The sequence below is a fragment of the Anoplolepis gracilipes genome, chromosome 4 (genome assembly GCF_047496725.1).
Source record: "Anoplolepis gracilipes chromosome 4, ASM4749672v1, whole genome shotgun sequence".
Classification (NCBI taxonomy): domain Eukaryota; kingdom Metazoa; phylum Arthropoda; class Insecta; order Hymenoptera; family Formicidae; genus Anoplolepis; species Anoplolepis gracilipes.
In genome coordinates, this window is record NC_132973.1 from 4,614,784 (window position 1) to 4,634,193 (window position 19,410).

The following is a 19,410-nucleotide window of genomic DNA, read 5'->3' on the forward strand; positions in this document are numbered from 1 at the left end:
ATTATACATATACTATATACCATATACATGCTGGTAACAAATTTTTTATTTAATTATAATGATTTTACTGCGCGGCGTACCTGTTACGCAACGACACGATATTAACTTTTCATATTTCTATATAATTTTTTAAAATTGTTTTCACGCTATCTTAGAGCAACAAATTCTAGTGAATTCCTGCTAAACGGTAAGAGCAACAAAATCCGGACTATGGCAACAAATTAGCACTAAATTTTGTAATAGGTGCGGTCTCATTTAGCGATGGTAGGGGGTCCAACTTAATAAGGGTTGAAATTTTTTTAGTATATTGAAGATACACGATAAAAAATGTGTTAAATTTAACACATTTTTCGTGTCCCAATTTATCCACTCTAATTTTAATGTTAATTTAACAGAAGGCAAATATGTAAACAAATAACACAAATAATATGTAAAAAATTAATTCACAAAAATGTGAATTAGTGTAAGATTTACTTATTAATTGTGTTGTTTTAACTCTTAGAAACGGTGAATATTAATTTAATGCAGGAAAGTTAAAATAACATAACGACAGTATGTTATATTAATATAAGAGTATGTTAAAAATTTAACACAAAAATTTCTACACAAGAATATTTCAACAAAAATACAAAATGTTTTTTACCGTGTAGGAAAAAAAGAGAGTTCCTCGAAGTTTCATCCATTTTTAGATAACTCATTGTCAGATACATTCTTAATGTGTGTCTAACGGTAATTTAATCTATCTTTTTTTAAAATAATTTAGAATTAATTAGAATAATTTCAAATGTTTAAAAATAAAACTAAACATTTTTTATATAAATTTCGACAATTTGTTAAAATTTTAAAATTAATTTTTGAAATTAAATATTTGATTTTATCACATGTAAAATTTTTCCCTTTAAATGACTACTATTCTACTATTACATTGAGTTTCTTTTATTTTTTTAAACTAGTTTTTAGAAACTAGACGCATTCATAATATTATAAAAATGTTACAAGTACAAGTAAAAAAATCATGTATTTTGAATTTTCCGTTGAATAATAACTCGCTCGTACACACGAATTTAGATAACATTATCTGCATGCGCGCGATAAGACATATAGGTATGTTTTAATATGCAAACGAAACGATTCTTTCAATCGCTTTCTGCGAATCAGCGGACAATCGCGCATATTGTTGCTTATATTAGCGATATAATTATCAAGATCGTTCGCTTTTTTGCCTTATGATCGACAACATACCAGCACGTGCAAAAGACCTCGAACGTTGGCGATGAGCATATCTGATTAATTAGCATTTGGCAATTGCTCGTGTATGTCATGTATTCTATGTAACTAAATATAAGTCTATTTTAATATTTTTTTTCAAGCGTATCTAGTATTTTGATATTTAGGAAGCCGACGAGAGAGAGGAGATTGACACAAAAAAAGTTACAGAATTTGTAAATTTTAATGTTACTTTCTTTTTTTATACTTTGAAACAGCTTAAACTTAGCGTGTCAATTTAAGAAATTTGTCATAAAAATATCGGAAGAAAAATATCCGGAAAAAGCCATGCGAGAACACCATTCACGAACATTAAACTCGCCAAATATTTTTCACGCGCATTTTTAAGTAAGATGTAATAGATGTTTGCATTAAACATCGAAAATGAAGGCTACGAGAAACTTTCTAACCCAATTCTGCGCACTATTTGTGACGTTGTATTAGGCAATTGTCAGTTGATACTAGGTCTAGGTTCTTCTCAGACGAGGAATACTAAGTTGCTTGTCATTGTCGTTTGTAAGTCATGGCTATTTGTCAGTCTGAACAATATGAGACGGGACAATAGTGAAAATTCGAAGGTTTCTTCTATTTGAAAAAATGGAAAACGAATTCTGTATAAAGGATTTTTTAGAATTGTTCAATTCCTTGTAAAAGAAAAGTTTCAAATATTTTAAAAACCTACAATTTATATTCTTTATTCATACAAAAAAGGTCTTAAGAAATTAAGAAAAAGACTAAAAGAAATATATATTGTTATTTTTACTCTCTCTTTATAGATAAAAATAGAATTTACAAGAAATGTTCCAATCTATTGCTTATATTGAAATTTTTATTTAATCTCTTATGAACAATAACAGTTTTTTATATGAATGTTTCTCGGATAGTTAAGATATTCTTAAATAAATAAAGATTTTTTAAAGAGTAGAAAACAAGATTTAAAAACTTATTTTTCGATTTATTTGAAATATTTCACAAAGTGCGAAAATTCATCGCTCATGAAAATTATAATATAAAGAAAATTTTAAATGCTTTTTCTATGTACTCCTTTTGACACTCTATTTCTATCACTTCAAGAGCAATATCGCCGATTAACGTTTAGCGATGTCAATTTCATAATCATTTAAATACACGTTCTTCTATTCGTGAGCGAGCGATCTAGCCTGGAAGTTTGACTTACGTAATCTCTAACCGAAGAGATTCACGAGGCGAGCAACTTAGAAACTCCTCGCTATTTATTGCCATTATATATATATTGGTAGCTTATTAACCTGAAAACTTAAAATAAAGAGGAACCTACCCAGGTCTTTCACAAGACAACGTGTTTGTGTCGCAATGCAATGCTGATTTTTCTCTCATCGAATCGCCATAATTCAACGCGTTACATTAAAATACATTAATGCTCATCGATGTGTAACAACTCTAGTAATAGCTCTTATTGCGAAAATGTGTATCGCGAAATCGAAAAATTCGAATTGTAATTTTATTTATTTTAATTTAATTTTCTATGAATTATTTATTATCTTTTCAAATATCAATCAAAATAAAATAGTTTTTCGAATAATACGTTTTCGTAGAAAAGTGTCTTATCTTAATTTAAAAATGTATAATGTACTTACAAATTATATTCTATTTTATAATTTTTATGATAGAAGAGATTCGATTGTTGTTAAAAAAAAATTCATTAAATTATGATAGTGAAGAAATATGTACGCACAAAGTAAAATTCAATTGTAGAAAAACTAAACTCTATTTATAGAAATTTTATCACATTTCTGGTAAGGAATGTCTCTGAATTCTTTCATGTGCGCGATAAGTGGTATGAAAGCGCGTAGCCGGGTAGCAACTGTCGTTTCGTAAAACCATAGCAGCTATAAAATTGTGATGGGAGAGACAACGTCGGCGTTGAATAAGTAAAGAGGTTAACGAGTTGTCTAACCCTGGCGCGGAAACGGATCGACTTTAGTGAATGGAATGCATATCGAAAAGACAGGATGGAATCGATTCTAACAATTAATGACGTTATTTATTCCCGGGATTTCTTCCCGGAAGCCCCATCAGTGTTTTTACAGGATAAATCCATGCTAATAACTACAAACGGATTACACGTCGCATAAATCGAGCTCAAGGCGAAGGCCCTGGATGCACGGAAAATTCAACAATGTAAATAATAATTTCGTGTTTTGACGTTTAAATGATAAAATTTAATTTATATTACTGCGTATATTTAACTATTATCTTATTATTCATTAAGGTAAAGAAATTTCAAAATACCGATAAAAAAGACGTCATCTGTGCAATTTATGATTATGGTTTTGAAATTCTAGTCATTTATAGTAACTTTTTTATCACGTATTAAGAAAAATCTAAATTTAATAGAGAAACCTCAGTCGAAATTAGAGGTGAAAAAAGGAGCTTTCGACAAAACTATAGATTAAATATTTGTTAAATAGGATCTAATTGTTAATAATAAGTTTTAAAGTAGATATTAAATTGAACATTTTTTTTAAAGTATTATAAAACATTTTGATTCGGCGGATTATCTTTTTTTTTATTTCTGTCAATAGTGAAAAAATAACAAGACAGATAACAAGATATCTGACTTTCACAAACTTTATATAATAATTAATCGTCACATCTCTTTCTTCGATAATTCCCTCCCACGTTTTATATCATCTCCATTCATCGAGATTGAGAATAAAATTTAGGATGCTGTAAAACAATGTAAATTTTATAGATATATAAACGGAGAATCATGCGAACCGAATGGAATATTTGTCCTTCTATCGATAAAGCTATGCGATCCTTTATTTACGACCGCATAAATACGGTTTTGACATGTGTCTTCGGGAAGTATCGATGCTTCATAAATGACCGTGGTAACATTTCAGCAAGCATTTTGCTACCTGCAATCCGTCAGTTTCTCCTCTGTGGTCAGTAGAGGAAATTTATTCGCATATTCTTTTCGATGCGAAATGAAATAGACGCGCGTGTAAGTACAGCCCTCGCAAATTAACAAGTGACCACTATTACGCGCGACGTAACAATATAATTTCCTGCAATGTTACTTTGTGTGTGTGTGTGTTTAAAACTCTAGTCTTCGCAATAAATTTTTTTTATGTTACTAAGTTTTACAATCGGTTGCGGCTTTCACTTAACGCGGCTTAATTTGTGACCTTTCGAGACGTTGACGATAGAATTTACCGGCATCTTAAAGAAGAAAAATTAAATAACTGGCATTATAAAAGTCACAGTCGAGTCAAAATATCCGAATAAACAGTGAAATTTTGTGTATCATGTAAATTTTGGGAAAAAAACGTTTTCGGTCTTTTCTACACGGTTTCTCTGAAAAAAGACTACTTTCTCTCAAAATTTCTACTCAATCTTATATCATTTTTGTTGCGAGAATGCATTAAGCTAATTTTTTTTTTTTTTTTTTTTTTTTTTTTTCAATTGTGTGTAGAACAACGGCGACGATTCGTCAGCACAAAACCGGCGCAATGTTACTTTCACTTAGCGCGAATTATTTTCTGCGCCGTCGATGCTCGTGCGAATCGAACGTGCCTACCATTCGCGGTCGGCAGAGTTAATTAACGACATCACTCGCAACTGCGTCTGTACATGTAAGTTTATACATGTGCTAGTCCGCGTGTCCGTGTCGAAGGAACGACAGAACAAGGTGGTGGAAGGAACAGGAGAAGGGATATGTAGTAGAGAAAGGAGAAATAAAAATACGATGGTGAGGTCACCGGTCGGTTCGGTTTTGTATCGAGATGCACCTTTTTTTTTCTTCTTTATTTTCTCATAGACGAAAGGGGCACCTATACGATGGCGCTGATGACCTTGTGCCAGATGGAGCGTCATCCTGAGCCAGGGACAGTCGGTCTCTCCGATACACACCTTTCTTATCTTTTCTATCTCGCTTCTGTTTCACTATTGACTATGCATAGAGATATGGCTGCGAAAACGTCATTGTATCTTTTTCTAATGCAATGCCTAATGCAATAAATTGTTTTCGAAACATTCATCTTATTCCACTAAAGAATCAAGTAATCTCTTCGTTGAAATTATCTTTTTATTACCGAAAAAGAAAATAGCTACAATAAAGTTGAACCGTTTGTCTCTTTTGTAATAGAATAAAATCTTGAAACAGGCACCTATCATACACGATGAGGAAAACGTATAGAAACCCTGAAAAATCTCGAAAAAATATAAATTTTACGGAAAAATGTTTCAAATGAAAGTTGTATGATTTGAAGAGAGACATAAGATGGTGTTATTGATTTGACCTTCAATAGTCACTTGAAGATCACGTAAAGGTCACCTTGAATTTTCTAAATGGGACTATTTTTAATTGGATTTTCTTGTAGCTTACCTCGAAAGCTTTATAAAACATAATAAAACTTTTTTTGGTTAAGAAATTCCTGAGATATTTCAAAATTTGTCATAATACTCTTTAATATAAAATATGAAAATACATGAAAAAAATAAATAGATCTTAGATGGCCGAATCCTTTCTTGATCTTACCTTAGATTCTTTTTCTGTAAAACTTTCCATACTTTTTCCTCCTTCTGTATATAGATCTTTAATACAGAAAATCTGACAATCCCACGAGTTGTTGCAAATCTCGGTCGCATACTCGAATGTCACTCGTGCGTTTCCACGCGTGTCTAAGGTCGTCACGTGTATTTGTCATAATAACTAGTAAGATAAATCATCACCATGCGTGCGTTGGCCAATTCGTGAATTTACATAATGGGTTGATATGCATATTTCTCACTTATATACAGGATGTTTCAGACCATCCGTTCATCCTTTTTATTTTGAAAAGGGGTGATGTTAAGAAATTGGAAAAGACATATTTATCATGCCTACGTGAAGTTTCTGGTGGTGGTATTTTCAGTTTTGGCAACCCCCCGGAAATACCGAAAACGGGGGCAACTCAAAAATTTTAAATTGCAACATGGGGCAACATGGATTTCGTTGGAGAGACCTTTTAAAAAGAAACAACTTTTGTTTGGAAAAAAAATTTGATATCACTTAGCATTAAAGAGAACTGTTTAAAAAACGCTTGCAATGATTGTAACGCTCAAACTTCTAAATTATCTTAAAATATCGATATTTTAGTTTTACGCATTATGAGCCAAAGATACACATGAGTCAAACTCGTGATACGGATCAAGGACCAAACATAAACAGGGATGATTTGTCATGTGATTTCAACAGGACGGTTGTTTGGCGCATTTCTCATTAATTGCAAGGCGCACAATTACCAGCTTTTACTTCTACAGAAATCTTGAAGGTGATTGACAGCATGAGACGAAGGATAGAAAAGTGTCTCCATCAAAGTGGCAGGCATTTTGAATATTTGTAATTAATTTTTGATCAATTCCGAGCGTTACAATAATTGCAAATGTTTTTTGTTCACTTCTTGGTAACAATAAAAAATATCAAATTTTTGTTTAAACAAAAGTTGTTTCTTTTTAAAAGCTCTATCCAATGACACCCATGTTGCCCCATGTTGCAATTTAAAATTTTTTAGTTACTTCCCGTTTCCGGTATTTCCAAGCGGTTCCCAAAACTGAAAGCACCACTATCAGAAACTTTAGATAGACTTTCATGATAAATATATCTTGCCAACTTCTTATTGTTAGCACCATCCCTATTTCAAAATAAAAGGGATGGACGGGTAGTATGAAATATCCTGTATATGTGTCTCTCTTTTTCTTCAATATTGACAACGATCGCCTAGTGAAAGTTGCTCTCCTGAGTTTATTGATCGAGGATCAATCTTGTCACGGGATCGTTTCAGTTGACCGGTCGCTCTTTGCTCGAAGCCACACAATTTGAAGTTTAAGAAAATTTCAAGGAACGAATAGAAATCTTAAACGAAAAAAGAGAGAAAAAATAAATATCAAAGAGATATAACACAAAAAATATTTAATATAAATTTCAATAAAGATAAGTATTCGAGTAAGAGAGAGAGAGAGAGAGAGAGAGAGAGAGAGAGAGAGAGAACATATTTTTAGATTAAAGAAACTTTAGATTAAAGTGATATTTTTAAATTTAAAAAGTATATTTTTAGATAATTTTCATCAGTCTTCTCTAATTCAGTAATATAAAACAAAACGGATTTTTATTTTTAGTAGGATTTATATAGAAAGAATTTTTATTTAACGGAAAAGAGAATTTCTCGACATTATGTCTCTCAGGAGGAGGATTCCTTCCGAAGAAAATATCTCTCGGCCGCATTTTTCAAATAAAAACGCCCATCTTTCTTCTTCCTTCGATGACGTATACCAAATATTTATTATTTAATTTAAGTTATTATTTACACGTCAGTCATCGTCTCCAATCTTCGCGGTGTGTACGTACGCACTTATATATCCGATATATTCTTCAAAAAAAGTCTTTAAGCAACATGTTACCATGTCAGACATAAGAACGTTCAATGAGTTCATAATAATGTTCATAACAACGTACAATGAAATAAATAAGTTTTATTATTAATATTTATTTTTATTCAACAGTTGATCTCTTGAAATCAATTCGCCGTTATTTTATTAAATGCATGTATAATTTCGAAATATAAATAAGTTTTCGGAGCCATAATATGCTTTGGATTTTTTTCATAAATCACTGATTACGCGATGATTGATGACGGATATAACAGCGAAAGTATTATTCGCGGTGAAAATAATAATAAATTAGGATTAGGATATATTCCGACTCAGCGACAGGTAAATTGAGGAGATAAGACTCATTAGCAAATTTACTGCATTTGTCTCAGCGATATGGCCGACGACCATAATTGCTCGTAATTTTAATCATGGTGCATTCATGATTACCTCTTTCGTTGGAATCTCTCACACACGGTAGCTACAAATAAGGAAATTTTCTTGTTTATAAATGATGATATTTACGCAATCCAAGTTTCCAATCGTGGGTAGACAAATAAAATGACGATTAATTGTGAATTGAAATAAATGTCTTATGAATATATATTAAAATTCTTAATTTACAACTTTACAACTTATCGTAATTATTTTGTCTCGTTTGTTAATATATCTGAGATTTGCTTAAAAGATCAAATAAAACAAAGTCATACAAATAAAATAAATTAACATACATGCAAAGAAAATTTATATATATATATATATATATATATATATATATATATATATATAAAATAATCTCTATTTTTCTATTAAATAAACATAAAATCTTATGACGTACAAAAGCATGGATTCTAGAATGAAAGAAGAAAAAGATTTTTTTTTATATGCCTATTCTTAATTTGTGAATTAATAATCTAATATGATATGTTTAATAACCTAATAATATAGATATGACTCAATACCGGTGGTGGCTCCTGACACGTAGGAATGTTGCGAATGCTACGAGCGGCGATTACTGTTCGTTCGTTTATTGCTCAGCTGTGGCCTTACGTACCGAAATAATTTCAATCTGGCAACGCGCGAGTAGATGGACGGTCTACTACTATGGTCTGCACTGTTCGTAAAGCATACCAAAATAAACCGTTGATGGTTAAGTTAGGTATGCCTCTATCGGCACTTAAATTATGAAAAATGCAATCTATGATATTAGAAAAAAAAAGAAAAAGAAAGAAATAGAGAGCGAGAGAGAGAGAAACGCAGAAACGTCTGCGCCTAGTCTAACTTGTCTTTTTTATACATGCGATATAAATGGAAGCTTGATAGATTATTTTTCACAATAATGACTAAATGACGTTATGTATGACGATTCCGATAAACTTTGATCTGTGGATCCTCTGATTAATCTCAAGTCGAAATTCTTCAACGAAATTTTAATTTTAATTACGCATCTCATTTTTTGAAACCTTCTCGAATGTCAAAGTCAAGTGTAACTGGTGTATATCTAATTAAAATTTTGTCAAAACATTTACACTTGAAATGGAATAAGAATAAAATTGTATTATATATATATATATATATATATATATATATATATATATATATATATCTACGTATATGTGTATTGAATTTGACAACTCTGATAATGTAGTGTCCACTTTTGTATTGTATTTGGAAAAATTAAACGTGCCTACGCGAACGAAAGATTTCCGAGAGGAAAAAACCGCCGTTCTAGCTGAGATCGACCTAAGAATAATATAATAATTTCCAAGTAAAATTTTTCTCTCGATCGGGACCTTCACGCAATCTCGATTTCCCATGCATCCGTACGACTGCGTGAGAATCCAAACCGGCTGGTCGATGTTCCGGCTGTGTTGACGGGCACAATGAGCACTCGTCTGGGACAGACATACCGCGAATCTCGCGGTATAGCTATGACAAGCCGAAAGATAACCGGTCCGACAACAGACAGACAGACAGAAAATTTCAATGAGTGTTGCTCCCTTCACAAACTTTCATATCGCATTTTCGCGCGATTCGACCTTTCGTTTAAGAGACGACGACGACGATGATGATGATATCTATCCCAGCTGATCAGTGGAAGAGGGAACGCTCGGGGAGCCCCTATGGCCTCGATATCATGAATGTCCGTGAGAGAAGCGCCCTCCCTTCATTGCTCCTCAATCTGTATTACGTACGCTCTGGCGTCGCGTGTACTGTCTCGTCATCATCGTCACCATCATTTCGCTGATGCTCATCGTCATCGCGCGTCGGCCTTCCCTCACCACCCGTTCTAGAACGCTATATGTATATTAATTTGTCATGTTGCGTTGTTGCGTCATTGTCATTCACAAAATCTGAATTGCATATAAATGACCTTTTTGCTCTTTTTTAATCATCTTTTTCTATGATTCATTTGAAAAAAATTGATTTCCTGCTCAAGTAATAATCAACAATCTTGGTCGCATGTTTCTTTGAAGCTCTCATTTAAATTATCAGACCTCTCAATTCATTCGATAATGCTTCCCGTGCAATTACTAGCTAAGATTAAAAAAAAAAAAAAAAAAAAAGATTCCGCGTGCGGAGAGAAGAGAAGGGGAGTAGAATAACGCAAGGATGAGGGAGAAGGGCGAAACAACGGTGAAAGCAAAGAGAAGGAGGAGGAGGAGGAGGTATATATACGCAAAATTGCGAAATGATCAGTCTCGCTTGACTGCCTTTCGATGAAATTGAATCGCGAAAAAAAGCCAGCCGGATCCTGCTCTTGCACTTGTGTCAATCGCAGTTAATTCTCTGGATAGAGTGCCTTGCTGACTTAATTTAAAACTCTAAATATTTACTTTCAATTTATTCTAACGATAGACTCGAGACACTATTACCTTAAAGATGTGCACGCAAATTTGTTAAAGATAAATATGAAAGATTCTCTTCTCTTGATTATAACGAGAAAACTAATAACATACATCGCTAATACTAGTTTGTGAACAAAAAGGAAAAGGAAGAAAGAGACTATTATTGAACCTATTGCATGTAATATACTTTATACAGATGAGCACATTTTTATATTTAAATTAATTATAAAATTAAATTAGTTATTAATTATAAATTTGATTAACTAGAATATATTAAAATCGAAAAAATCTTTCATATATATGGTAAACCGTGAGAGACGACACTATCGCGTAAGCTGTCGTTTTGTAATTTAACGTAATCTCATTAAGAGGACACGACGAACTATAAACGACACGCTCTGCCTGTTCTGATTTCAGAAACTCAGCATTCCATCCATTCATGGATATACCGGATTCACCTTTAGTCTTTCCAGCAACCAAGACATCGAGGGTCCCCAGGGCGGCTTTGAATGCATCCGACAAACCGGCCCTAAGTATGTATCGACTACATAGATGTATAATATATAGGCTGCGTGTTCCCTATATCTTCAATTGTCAAGACGAATCAGAAAATAGAAAGAGAAAGCAAGATTTGGGTCACCATTCTATTTTTTTCTAATATTATTATCAAATAAAATAATATTCCGTTGAGTAGACTCGACGCGGTAACTTTGAGTGGTCTTCTCAAACGTAATCCCCTCAATCTAAACCGAGCTACGTAACAAACTTTGGAGCATCCTTGAGCAGGTGGTTTTATCATGGCAACTTGACACACTAACGCGCTGTTAGTAAGCTAGCAGGTGTCGACTACTGGCGACTACAGCATCATTGAACGATTATGCTTGCGTCAGCAGAACCGATTCAGACTATTAGTGCTTTTTATACAATTTATTTTTGTACGATCTCGATGATTTAACACGAATTAATAGCAAAAATATAAATGCAAATAATGATTTTTTTTTTAATTTGCTTGCCGCAATATTATGTCGCAACTTTAATTCATTTTCCAAGTAATAACCTGCCGATATGTACATATAAGTATGATATAACATTATATATATATATATATATATATATATATATATATATATACACAGACATACACACACACACACACACACACACACACACACACACACACACACACACACACACACACACACACACACACACACACACACACACACACACACACACACACACACACACACACACACACACACACACACACACACACACACACACACACACACACACACACACACACACACACACACACACACACACACACACACACATATATACATGAGAAAAAATATGGAAACCTTGAAAAATCTCGAAAAATATAAGTTTTACAGAAAAATGTTTCAGACAAAAGTTGTATGATTTCGAGAGGGACATAAGACGGTGTCATTGATTTGATCTTGAATAGTCGTTTGAAAGTCACGTAAAGATCACCTTCAATTTCTTAAATGGAACACCTTATTTTTAATTGCATATTGTTGTAGCTTACCTCGAGAGTTTTCCAAAACACTATAATAAAACTACTTTTGGTTAAGAATTTTCTGAGATATTTTAAAGATTGTTATGATATACTTTTTAATATAAAATATGAAAAAAATGAATAGATTTTGCCTTAGAGATAGCCGGATCCTTCCTTGATCTTGTCTTAGATACTTTTTCTATAAAACTTATATTTTTCGAAATTTTTCAGGATTTCCATACTTTTTTCTCACCCTCTATAATATTTTTGGAATCTCACGCAATTATCTTAAGTCTCTTTACTTACAATTAGTATTACAAAAAGAAATCGCGTACGATCGATTAACAAATTTACTTCTGTTCCCTTATTTTTCTTCTCTTTCGTAGAAATCTGGAGAGCCTCGGGGCCATACCGTACAAAATGCGGATACAGGCAAACGACGACGTTTACGAGACCACTAGGCACAGAATGGCGGTCGCCGAGGAGAATAACAAGAACAAATGGTATGGATATTCCCACGAGCAGCACGACGTACGGTCGTCGACAGCCGTTCGATCTTTCCGGAGAAAGACTTTTTTTTTTTTTTTTTTTTTTTTTTTTTGAGGGGGGAGGCAGGAAAGCGCGCGTACCTCTCCTCTCCATTTCCCGGTTGCCGAGCATCGCGGAACCGTAAATAATGCTCGCGTCGTGGCCTTACTTTTACAAACTTTCGTTCGTAGATACGGATGTTTGCGCGATTCACGAAGGAATTTACGAGCCGCGCGTCGCGGACACGTCGTCACGAAAACTAGCAGAAAATTGCATGCACGTGCTTGCGTGCTCTCAGGTATATGCCTCGAATGTCACGTCGTCGCCGACGTATCTCAATGCAGTTTGTTGACTCTAAATTAAAGAGGAACACTATACGGATTAATTTAATTAGTCAAGTTAATCAATCTGTTAGATTTCAACATTCATGAATTTGCGCAAAGCTTGTAGCTTATTAAAATGTAAAATTAATAATTAATTTGTAAATTAAAGGTTTTTTCTATAGAATATAATTACATATGAATCACTTACGAAAATTTTATATCGACTTCACATAAAAATTTATGAAAATAAACTTTTAATATTTTGTGTTGACACAAGAATAATTTAATCTAATAATATAAAAAAATTAATAAAAATGAAATAGTTTAATAATTTTTTTATTATAATTTTGTTTATTATAAAAATATTCAAGTATGCTATTATTTGCGCATATTTAAACGTTGTTGCATATGTGTTTTATTATTGTATGATTATAATGTTGAAGTGGAAACAAGTTTTTTGTTAGAAAGAAAAAAAATTATCACTAAAAAAAGTGTACCAAGAATGACTTTGATTTCAGCAACTTGATCGAAGTAATATTGTAAAAGAAAGAAATCAACCTATGTATGTAACGTTGTTATAATAAATTTTAATAATTTATTTTTTTTAAACTAACAATAAATAGACAATTAAAGTAAAATTTTGTATCAATTTTTATAATAAAAAAACACTTGTTATTCTTTCAAATTTTCGGGTACGCACGAAACGCGATCTTCAGGATCTTAGGACTCTGCAATTGTTAACCACGATTTAAATATTTGCGCTCTCGCCCGGCGGGTCTGCATTGACGATGAGGCTAATTTGTTTAGTCGTTACCACGGCCAAGGTTAAGAGCGCCTCACAAGTGCAATTTCGTCACAAACCTAAACACTTTTTTTCGCATCTCCTTCGTTGCAGTGTGCGTCGAAGAAAATTGCACAACTAGCTAATCGATCCGGATCCCTATGCGACGATGCTCCAAATTGCATTAATTATACATATACACGACGAGGTTCGGTCTTACAAAAGACCAGCGATTTGTATATAAATATCTAAGAAATACTAGAAATTGTTCTCGCTCTTGCATACTGCACAATGACGTAAATCATATTTAATACATTTTTTTCTTTACATTGATAAACTACATAATATGGTAGAAATATGTAACGTTTAACAGTTTAACGAATTTAAATAATGCAAACGCGATAAAATTTTCTATTTTTGTTTTCCATCTTTTTAATTTTTTAATCATCCTCTTTCCATTTTTTTGTATTATTCAAATTATTAGTGCGCTAGAGAATTTCAAATTAATGCAGATTAATGTGGGTTTGCGTTCGTTTCTGTAGTAATTACGTCTGTTTTTTTTTTCCAGTACGAGAGTGATCAAAGCAAATGGTCCAGACATCGGACGCAAGGTGAAAGTGCAAATACCCGGACGGACGATACCAATTCCGTATCCAAAGCATCGGGAATCTACGAGCATTCCAACTTACGGCAGCAATCAACATAAAACTTCAACCAACAAGCCGACTGCTAGCAATAGTAGTAGTAATAGTAATCATGCGGCCACTCGCAGTCCGGAGAAAAAAATTTCCGATATTATGCGCAGGCCACTCAAGTAAGTGCATTGATGAATCGATAAGACTGAAGGATACGAGAGAATAAGTCACGCTCAGATAAAAGATGCGGAAATAAAACTTGTCGTTCGTGTCAGATTAATAAGATGAGACTTGATTTAAGTTCAATGCTCAATGAAATTTTAAATACGGAAGAAATTTATATTAAAGATTAATATTTTCTCTCTTTGTATTAAGTTAAAAGTATCTAACATTTTTCCGTGTAACAGAGAAAGACTTATCCACGTCCTTGCTTTGAGGCCCTACAAGAAACCCGAACTCTACGATCGTATTAACAAAGGTAAGACAAAATCTGAACGCCTCTTGAGTTTCCCGGAATATAGCTTCAGTCACGATATTAATATTCCAATAAATCACAGAGGGCTTAAGGGAGCGAGAACGACCCATCATGACGACAATCCTGAAACAAGTGGCTTATATGCGCGACAACACGTATCACCTGCAAAGGCATATCTGGAACGATGTGCAGGAGGATTGGCCTTTCTACAACGAGCAGGAGAGGACATTGCTGAGGAGGCGGAAACCTCAGAACCTTACGCCACCTGGTTCGAGTGATGGTTCCAGTGGTACGCGTTTATTACAATACGCCGTACATAAATATACAATTTTATTTTTTTAACAATATATACATATTATACATTTTTACTCACAGGCAGTGGTCAATCGCCCAATTCCATCCATGCGGGTTCGCCGCCGGCGATCACAGCGCCCCCGCCCAACCTGCTGAACAATAAGAGACCGGGATACTACCAGGGTAGTGATGGACTACCGACGAAGAAACCACGAATATCGCATTATAAGAGACCCGAACCTATATATCTTCTCCCCACTAGAGAAAAAGTGTCTGGTAGCAACAGTTACAGTAATAGTAATAGTGGTATCAGTGCAACCGCCGGTGATGAGCGTACGGCTGGTGGTAATAGTGGTTGTGGTAGCAGCAGCAGTAGTGTTGCTGGTGGTGGTGGTGGTGGTAGTACTAGTAATAGCAGCAACAGCAATGGCGGTGGCGAATCGAGGCAGCACACGCAACGTGAACGTAGCAGTCGCGCCGATTACCGAGCCGAAAGGAATAATAGTGATGTATTGCGAGGTACTGGAAATGGCTATGGTGCCGTCTCGGTTCCGAGCGGTTCCAATCGGCCATATCTAACGTTGTCACCTAGTGACAGTGAAAGAAATAGCCATCACCAGAACGGCGCCAATGTCGCAATGGTCAGCGTAAATCCCGGAAGCAGTGCAAGCGACGTAAGCACCGATAGGAAGGACAGGAGTGATCGAAGTCGTGACATCACGAGGGAAGAGAGAAATAGGGAAAAGGAGTGCAGAAATAGGAGTAGTGCCACGAATGACGTGAGTGACGCGATCTTGCTTGCTCAAAGCGAAGCCTCCAGTAGCAATTCTTACATTTATAACAATAATGCCAGTTCTACTGGAATGACGATTTCGCTGCCGACTAATGAACTAGAGAGGCCAGAGAGTCCCGGGGAATACCCCGACTACCTCACGTAAGTGTATCTGCTATGTATGTTATCGATTATTGCTGACCGATGTAAAACACTGCAACATTATATTGTTTTATATTTATCCAGGTACTATACGACAATAAGCAACGCGAAACAGAAAAGACGTTATAAAGAAGATTTCTCCGCGAACTATGATGAATATTGCAAATTGCACTCTAAAGTAGTCGTAATCGCGAAACGCTTCAGACATATGTACGCACAATATAAAGAACATACGGATTCGGGCAATCAAATCGAGATCCAGGTATCGTAATCATTAAAGACATTCTTTTTCTCGAACAAAGGAATTAATAATATCGTATTTTTCTTTTTTTTTCTTTTTTTTCTTTTTTTTAGGCAACCGCGGTGCAGATGCAGCGTGAATATGAAGAAATTAAGCAAAACCACGTATACCAGCAGATGAAGCAACGGTTCAGTTATCTGCATGAAAAGCTGAGTCATATAAAACGATTGATATTAGAATACGACGCCGAAAACACGCCAGACACAGTGTCAATTGCGACCAACATTGATGGTATAGTTAGTACCACGACTTCGAGCACTAATGTAAACATCGGAGATCTCGACAGTCAGCATTACTGACACAAACTCAAAAGACCGCCTCTTATTCCCCGTCTCCTCCTCTCGGTTGTCGGTACGTTACTGTCAACATTGTCGCAGAATTTGCATTTTTTCGGCAAGTTCCAAGGCTGATTCTTCACGATCCATATGGTTCCTGGATTTTATTGCCGGAAAGTCAAGTGATTTAAGGTTGCAAAATCTCGTGTACGATATTCATAAAACATCTAACACACACACACACACACACACACACACACACACACACACAAAATATATATATATATATATATATATATATATATATATATATATATATTATGTGTGTGTATGTGTGTGTGTGTGTGTGTGTACATATGTATGTATATGGAGTACACGAGACATTCTTCCTGCTGATCCTTCTTCCTTCCCATCTCGTGAGAGCTGATGATTTTCAACTTGTTGGCTTTCCATGGCGAGCAAGGCTCACGCACTAACTTCGACCAATATTAGTTCTTGGTATCGTTTGATGAAGGCTGACGACAATCGAGTACGTTCAAGAATTAGAAAAAAGAGAAAGCAAAAAATCCATCCGGATTAATAAAAATAGTAGTAAGGGCATTCTTGATGACCAGCGAAATGCGAATGATGTATAGACACACGGAAATTTGAAGCTGGTCTCGCGGCGACTGACGGAAGACATTGTTGATAAGCAAAGAGAGAAGGCGTAACGAGATAAAGTATAGTAAAACTCTATAATAAGTTACTTACCGTGCGCACGTCCAAGTGTGTCGTCCATTTTAAGAGAGTACGTATTTAAAAGAAAAGAAACAAAAAAAAAATAAGATACGATTGCGAGAAGAGGGTCCAAGAGATAATAAGGCTTACCGTGTGCCACGTCCGGGTTTCCTTTTTGTCCATTAAAAGGAGAAAAGAAAACTGACTCGTAACACATAAACATACACATACATATACATATATACACACGATTTGTCCACGAGCTGGCACGTATCTTTCGCGCGCGATTCGTGCATTGCTCGTCGCAACTTGAAAAAGGGCGTGTAAAAAAAGCGAGTTACCTTCCGACATATGAGAGAAAGGCCGTACTTTGTGATTTTAAGATTCTTTGTTACTTCTTCGTTCTTTTTTTTTCCTTCGTTGACGATAATAGATATGGTCGGTTGACAAAAGAAATGAAACTATGAGCAGCCTAAAAAAAAAGATAAAAATAATAATAAAAAAGACCGACCGCGCAATAACAATCATAAGCAAATCGAATAGGATTGTATATTATATGGGATTAGGTTGTAGGTGATGCAAAAAAAAAAATTGATGAACCTTTTAAGAAGACCAAATCATTTTAATAGCGATTTCAATTGTGAAAGCACAGCATACATATGTCACAATATGTACGTCTTTCAACAATTTCAAATTTTAATTAAAATGAGAAAAAAAGAATTTTAATTATAGTAAAAAAGAAATAAATAATCAAGCGCTTTCGACGCAATCGTTTTCCCGTAAAAAAAATAAAATTAAAAAAAAAGAATTGATATTAAATATATATATAGTTTTTATGATAATTATTAATCATCATTAAAGAACAATATCGTTGTGTACAGTACTCGTGATAATCTGCATAAAAATGATTTTTAATTACGTTAATTATATTAATAATTATATTAATTTTAATTATGATTACTATTGCACAATCATTGTTATTATTATCCAAATAAATAAAATATAAACGATATCAAGATAACATCAAATACATCGCGATGAGATTTCCAAGTGATCTTTTTGAGTGAATTGGCAGAAACTTACGGTGCTAAATTATTTTTTCTAATTATCCGCCATAAGGATTATTAAATAATTTCCATTCAAATATTGTGTTTGCGAAAAATTTAGGTTAGCTGCTTAATAAATCTTTTATTTTACATATTCTTTATATGTAATATAATAAACACACATAAATTTCTAGTAAATGCACTTTTTTGATATTAAAGTGTGTTTGTTATTTTTAATTCATCAACTATAAAAGTTAGTTTAATTTAGAAATATCTGATTCTTTTTCTAACGAAACATTTTTAAAGATTAAACATTTTTTACATTAATTTAAACAATCAATTTGGACATGAAATATTGTTTCTTCCCAATAATCTTATCTTTTATTATTCAATATGTACGTTTTCGAAAAGTGACTATGAATATACTAAAACCATCGATCGAACCGTAGATAAAATTTAAAAGAGAAAACAGTGGAAATGTTTGTCAGATGTAAGATTCTTACGAAAAATTTTTGAAGACGAGCTACCGAATATGAAAGTGGTGAATTTATAATTGCCTTATGTATCTCTTCCTCGCTAAAATTTCACCTATTTAATCTAAATTTAATATATAAATTTCTGTTTGTGATTATTTTTTTTATTTATATATTGCTTTTAAGAATTTTCTTAAGATTGTCTGATATTAAATTTTAACAATTTATCAATAAGAACATTTAGAATGATTAATAAATTCTGTGTGTTCCTCCTTTTTTTATTTAAACAGGCATAATTGTATTACTATCTGATTGAAACAAGTATAATTATATTACAATTTACTATTGTTAATAGAATTTATAAATTTTAAACATTTTGAATTTAAATAATTACGAGTTGTTCATCGGTTTCTCTTGGTTTAAAACATCTAGTTATTTATAATTGATATATATGTATACTACATAATAAAAATGTTAAATCTGTTATGTTATCGAATGAATTTTTTTTATTACAAAACATAACTGTACAATTTTTTCGTGTAATTGTGCAATGCAAAACATTACAAAAGTCATATATATATATATATATATATGT

At 33.5% G+C, this 19,410-nt stretch overlaps 1 protein-coding gene across 1 annotated transcript in view; it reads left to right on the forward strand.

The window, feature by feature from the left end:
* Positions 1-16,847, forward strand: part of Su(tpl) (Suppressor of Triplolethal) — a 76,414-nt gene extending 59,567 nt beyond the window's left edge. The window contains exons 3-10 of the mRNA XM_072890893.1: positions 10,929-11,044; positions 12,420-12,536; positions 14,234-14,479; positions 14,708-14,778; positions 14,858-15,064; positions 15,151-16,003; positions 16,088-16,265; positions 16,358-16,847. Of these exons, the coding sequence (XP_072746994.1) occupies positions 10,929-11,044; positions 12,420-12,536; positions 14,234-14,479; positions 14,708-14,778; positions 14,858-15,064; positions 15,151-16,003; positions 16,088-16,265; positions 16,358-16,603 (2,034 nt within the window). The 3' untranslated portion in view covers positions 16,604-16,847. The remainder of the gene's footprint in view (positions 1-10,928; positions 11,045-12,419; positions 12,537-14,233; positions 14,480-14,707; positions 14,779-14,857; positions 15,065-15,150; positions 16,004-16,087; positions 16,266-16,357) is intronic.
* The last annotated feature ends 2,563 nt before the right edge of the window (positions 16,848-19,410 follow it).